Source organism: Lactuca sativa, chromosome 3 (assembly GCF_002870075.4).
Source record: "Lactuca sativa cultivar Salinas chromosome 3, Lsat_Salinas_v11, whole genome shotgun sequence".
In the NCBI taxonomy this organism is placed as follows: Eukaryota; Viridiplantae; Streptophyta; class Magnoliopsida; order Asterales; family Asteraceae; genus Lactuca; species Lactuca sativa.
Window position 1 is genome coordinate 56,477,142 of NC_056625.2, and position 5,762 is coordinate 56,482,903.

Sequence of the window (5,762 nt, forward strand, 5' to 3'; positions counted from 1 at the left end):
TTCGGTTTCGACATCATTCTAATCCTTTTTTTAATTAGAGACTTTTTGCAATAATTAAAAAAATAGTCAAATATCTTATTTTAGGTTTTTTTGTGACTCTATGATGAAAAAATAAATTAAATATCCTTTTACATTTGATTTTTATTTATCCTTTTATCATATTAAATATTGACATACTTTAAATTTAATAAAATTAATATTAGTTTAATTTACTTATCATCATTTAAAATATAGATAATAAAATAAGAATAAAATGTACGATGATATTTAAATTTTATTTGAAAAAAACAGTTAAAAAACATATTAACGGATAATTGAAGGATCAAATTAGTGAAGTTTTTGTCCACGGGGAGAGCATATCCGTTGGCCTAATTTAGGCCAGGATTGAAATGGTAAAAAATATTACCGTTACTAACCCCATTATTCAACCACATGACATCAGCTTCCTTGAAACAACTCCTCTGTTTTCGCCATCTTCTTGGTCGTCAAGAACAACAAGAGAGTGTTTGCAAATCATCCGATCCGACAACCAATAACTTGAAAATCACGGATTGATAATCAACAATGTGGACGAACAAAGACCCTACGAATTTCATACCAAGAGGGTTTCCATTTTCCACACCTCGATGGAAGAAAAACCGGACTTTTTCTTCGAATTTGTATTCTTCTCCGCCGTGTGACACCAGGCAACAGCTGCAGCCGGCGTCGGAAAGGAAATGGAAGCAACCACAGTCTGAAAATAATTTTAATTTCTCTAATGCCACCCACAAAGTCCCCGCCGGCGATTCTCCCTACTCCAGAGCCAAACATGTACAGGTCTTTCCTCATCAAAGTCTACAATTCTTTTAGGGTTCTTGGGTTTTATCTTTCTTTTAACTTCGGAATTGATAGTAAAATTACCCTATCATCTTCAGACTTAATCAATTAGAATCAAGTAAGAAGAGAACATATACAGTTTGGCTTTTGAGGTCAAAACTCAAACTTAGTATTTAGTTCACAAGAGAAAGAGATATAAGTTGTTTCTACAATTTTCTTGACAGGTGGTGGACAAGAACCCGAGCAAAGCAGTATCTTTGTTTTGGGCAGCCATAAATTCGGGTGATCGAGTTGACAGTGCTTTGAAAGACATGACAACGACAATGAAAAAATTAGATAGATCAAATGAGGCAATTGAAGCTATCAAATCTTTTCGTCATTTGTGTCCACTCGAAGAACAAGAATCTCTCGACAATATCATGCTTGATTTATACAAGGTACATTACATAAATGTTATCAATTCAATTCACAAATTAATCATAACCCATAAGAATCGTGTCTAAAAAAACTCTGTAAACATGTTTACAGAGCTCAGGACGGATTGAGGAGCAGAGACAATTGCTTGAATTAAGACTGAAGCAGATTGAGGATGCTTCAATGCAGAAGATGAACAGAACAAGAATTGCCAGATTTCAGGGTAAGAAAATCCAAATCACAATGGGACAAGAGTATTCAAGGTTATTGGGCAACTTGGCCTGGATTTACTTGCAACAAGATAAGTATAAAGTAGCAGAAGAGATATATAGGTATTTTGAAACCATATTCGAGATATAAATTTCTTTTTTGTTGCCATTGATCAGATTTAGGGCTCCTTGTTGAATTTGCACTTTTATGATGCAGAAAAGCGCTTTCAATGGAGCAAGATAAGAACAAACAGTGTAATCTGGCGATTTGTTTAATGTATATGAACCAGATGACAGAAGCTAAGTTTCTGCTAAATTCCGTTGAAGATTCTACAAGAGGTGAAAGACAGATGGATGAATCTTGCGCCAAATCTTATGATCGTGCGATTCAGGTGATGCTTGAGTTAGAATCTTGCAAGCGTCATGAACACGACGCACATTTTCTTCGTTTCTTAGTAGAAACAAATCAACAGACTCCATGACACATTATCTTTCTCCATCTCCGACTAGGGTCACACCTATGGTGCCATTTACACAACCTCGAGAAAAAGCAGGTTTCGATGGAGGGTGTTTCAGGAAATTACAATTTAGGCAGATTGCAGAAAACAGTGATCTTGAGGTGAAATTGTAAGAAAAATTGGGATGAATTGATGGAAGAAGAAGAGCATGGTGATGAAAATGTTGATTGCTGGAACATAATTGGACGGAAAGTTCGAATCTTTAAAACTGGTTTTCACAGGAATCAGAAGTCGAACGAAGATGATAGATGGCGTTGAAATATAACTTTTTTCTACAGTAATATGTGAAAGATTCTTGATTTCTGTAGTTGATTTAAGTTTTGTTTCTATTTGAATACATAAAAGATGCCTAATTCTTGTCGTGTAAAGTGTTCAAGGTTTGAGATTAAGGGATTGATTGCATGTATATTTAGAATTATGCAAATTTATCAAGAAATCCAAATAACGAAGTCTGATTGGCTGTTGAGTTGTCAACGTGTCACTCTTTCTCCAATAAAGCCTTATCGTTTCCCGAATCCCAACGAAGACATTACTTGTTGTATCTACTATCCAGTATCTACTACAACTATCCAGTTGTACATTGTGGTTAAATATCAGTACGTTTTAGTAACAAGAAGAAAGATCTATTTGGCTTATCCGCTTATTCTCCATGGCTCTTCGAGCAGCTTCTCTTCTTCCATCTGCAATTTCTGTTCACAAGGAGGTAAAAGAAATGCGGAAAATTTGAGTAAATTTTGTTCTATTTCGTTATTGTGGTCTGATTTTGTAATGTGAAACAGGGGAAGTTGAATTCTTCTCTTAAGGAGAGTTCATTCAATGGAGCTTTCGTCTCAAAGAATGTCAAATCTGATTTCAATTCTCTTGTAATCGGAACAAAGGTAATGTCTGAATGACTGTATGTATCATTTAAACTCGAATTTGTAGAGTTTTACTTGAATTGTTTAATGGCTTCCATCTTCGAGACGTTTTTGTGGTTCATACGAACTGTAGACAAACCCTATCCGCTTCCATTTGAATTCCAATTCCTTTGAATAAACCCGTCATGTGTAATTAACTGTATCAAAACTGGATTCCATTTTTCCTCAATTCCATTTTTTGATCACAGGAGCTTAGAAGGAAATCATCATTTGGACCAATTCGAGCTCAAACGGCGACAGTAGCTCCGTCGGTAAACGACGCCGTAGCAGACGGCAAGAAAACACTCAGGAAAGGCAACGTAATTATTACCGGAGCTTCATCTGGTTTAGGTCTAGCCACCGCAAAAGCTTTAGCCGATACTGAAAAATGGCACATAATCATGGCTTGCCGGAACTTTTTGAAAGCCGAGAGGGCCGCTAAATCGGTCGGAATTACTAAAGAAAACTACACCGTTATGCACCTCGACCTTTCTTCCCTCGAAAGCGTTCGCCAATTTGTTGACACATTCAGGCGCTCCGGTCGACCCCTTGATGCACTTGTCTGCAACGCCGCCGTGTATTTGCCCACCGCTAAAGAACCCACTTACACCGCCGACGGATTTGAACTTAGCGTCGGTACTAACCATCTTGGCCATTTTCTCCTCGCACGATTGTTGCTTGATGACCTCAAGAAATCCGATTCCCCCCAAAAGCGTCTCATCATCGTTGGCTCTATTACAGGTACTAAGTCTAACTTCTTACAAAATCAACTCCAAATCTTTAAATGAAATCTTTGATGAACTGGGTTTTTGGATGTTAGGAAACACGAACACTTTGGCCGGAAACGTGCCACCGAAGGCTAACCTAGGGGACCTGAGAGGGTTAGCCGGCGGGTTGAACGGGCTGAACAGTTCCGCCATGATCGACGGTGGAGAGTTCGATGGTGCTAAAGCTTACAAAGATAGCAAAGTCTGCAACATGCTGACGATGCAAGAGTTTCACAGACGATACCATGAAGAGGCCGGAGTTACTTTTTCATCCCTGTACCCTGGTTGTATAGCTACCACCGGTTTATTCAGGGAACACATCCCCTTGTTTCGACTTTTATTCCCGCCTTTTCAGAAGTATATCACTAAAGGATATGTGTCTGAAGAAGAAGCAGGAAAACGGCTAGCCCAGGTTAGGATATGTACAACTATTAAAGCATGATGTACAGTTGATCAAGGCTCTGAATTGTGACTAATTCTCTGAACTTTTTAGGTGGTAAGTGATTCGAGCTTAACGAAATCGGGTGTGTATTGGAGCTGGAATAAGAACTCTGCTTCATTTGAAAACCAGCTCTCGCAAGAAGCCAGTGATGCTGAGAAAGCTAGGAAGCTGTGGGAGGTTAGTGAAAAGCTAGTTGGTTTGGCTTAGATTCAAACGACAACAAGAAAGTCATAGTCAAAGTCAAACTCACGAAAGTCAAATTCTATGGAATTTTGATGAGTTTATACTTTAATGTGTGAAACTTAAATATGACAATTTATTTGTATTCGCCTATTCGGCACACATAGTTTTGTGGGGAGTATAATGGTGTATTGGTGTAACCTTGATATGGTGCAAGCCGAATTATAATTCGAACTAGTCAAATTGATGCAAGGGTTACCGATTATTGTATAGTAGTATCATAGTATCAATATCACTATAAACTCAATATGTATGCCATATCATATACATAACATCTTTGTCGTTAACGACATATAGTCGATCGAAACTGGTATCACTATAAACTCAATATATGTGATAAGTAAACATTTTTAGATGACGGTTTTCGCATAATGGACTGCCATCAATGTAGAAGTAACTTGTACATAGAGGAATCTCTATTCCTTCCGTTTTTTAGTATTTGAAATATCTCCAGACCCATGAGGCCATGAACACATATTCAGTTCTTGTGATTTTCCCAGCAAATTCGGGCCAAAGTTGTTTGGTGGGGAACTATCCTATCTTGTCCTCTCTTTTCAACACCTCATTTCGTTTGGCTATCAAGTTAACCATTTATTAGGAAAATATGGGAGTACACGGGGCGTACTCCCATGTACGCGAGGCGTACCCTTGCAACCTCCAAACTCCATTTAGTGCTTAATGGCTTAAGCACTTAAACCCATATTTCAGATCCATGACCAAAACACACCCTAGAGTCATAAAGTTTACAACTTTATGACTTTACACGCCTAATAAGAGCTTAACACAAGATCTTAATCCATTAAGACCTCATACAAGATGCATGGAGAAAATCTAACCAAAGGGACTTCATTTTTATGGCTAAAGAACATTCCTAGGGTCTGAAAGGACAACTCAAAAAGACAAGAACAAACAAGGCACAAGATGGGACCTTTAGGATAAGAAAAGCAAGATAAAACATCCAAAAATAGGATCTAACAACCAAGACATCAATGTATAAACTTTATACCTTCTGGAGCTTCTCAATAAGGCAAATATCCCAGATCCACAAGCTTGTTTCAACTTCAAGGCTCCTTAATGCAACTTCTTCCTCCTTAAACACACCAAGAACACACTCTTGAGCTCAAAACACACACTAAGAGGGCTAGGGTTTGTAGAATCGTCTCAAAGGATGTGAGGCTGAAAAGTTGAGGAGAAATGAGACATAATGTTGCTTAAATACCACCCAAAACCAAAAAAGTAAGGGTTTCCTCCTGAAGCTAGTACGCCTCGCATATATAAGTTTACGCCAAGCATATTAGGGTGCGCCCTAGTACACTCAATGTACATATATGTACGCATGGCGTACTCCTCCTACCATAACTACAAAATTTCCATTAGGGATCAAAACATAACTTCTTGGACTTAGGGACCAAAATGACATGAAATAGAATTATAGGGATGAATTTAGAAGTACCTGGACA

General features: G+C 38.0%; 1 protein-coding gene and 1 pseudogene across 1 annotated transcript; both read left to right on the plus strand.

Annotated features, from left to right (window-relative positions):
* Window positions 1-429: 429 nt before the first annotated feature.
* On the plus strand, window positions 430-2,319 carry LOC111914526 (protein SULFUR DEFICIENCY-INDUCED 1-like; annotated as a pseudogene).
* A 156-nt stretch (window positions 2,320-2,475) lies between these two features.
* Window positions 2,476-4,494, plus strand: LOC111914525 (protochlorophyllide reductase, chloroplastic). Its single transcript, XM_023910263.3, has 5 exons — window positions 2,476-2,660; window positions 2,737-2,835; window positions 3,063-3,594; window positions 3,674-4,032; window positions 4,114-4,494. The coding sequence occupies exons 1-5, from the start codon at window positions 2,607-2,609 to the stop codon at window positions 4,267-4,269; spliced, it is 1,200 nt and encodes a 399-aa protein (XP_023766031.1). The 5' UTR covers window positions 2,476-2,606; the 3' UTR covers window positions 4,270-4,494.
* Window positions 4,495-5,762: the final 1,268 nt, after the last annotated feature.

Coding starts and splice junctions, on each gene's coding strand:
- LOC111914525 (XM_023910263.3), top strand. CDS start 2,607: ATGGCTCTTCGAGCAGCTTCTCTTCTTCCATCTGCAATTTCTGTTCAC. Junction 3,595..3,673: donor CATCGTTGGCTCTATTACAG/GTACTAAGTCTA, acceptor TTTGGATGTTAG/GAAACACGAACACTTTGGCC. Junction 4,033..4,113: donor CAGGAAAACGGCTAGCCCAG/GTTAGGATATGT, acceptor TGAACTTTTTAG/GTGGTAAGTGATTCGAGCTT.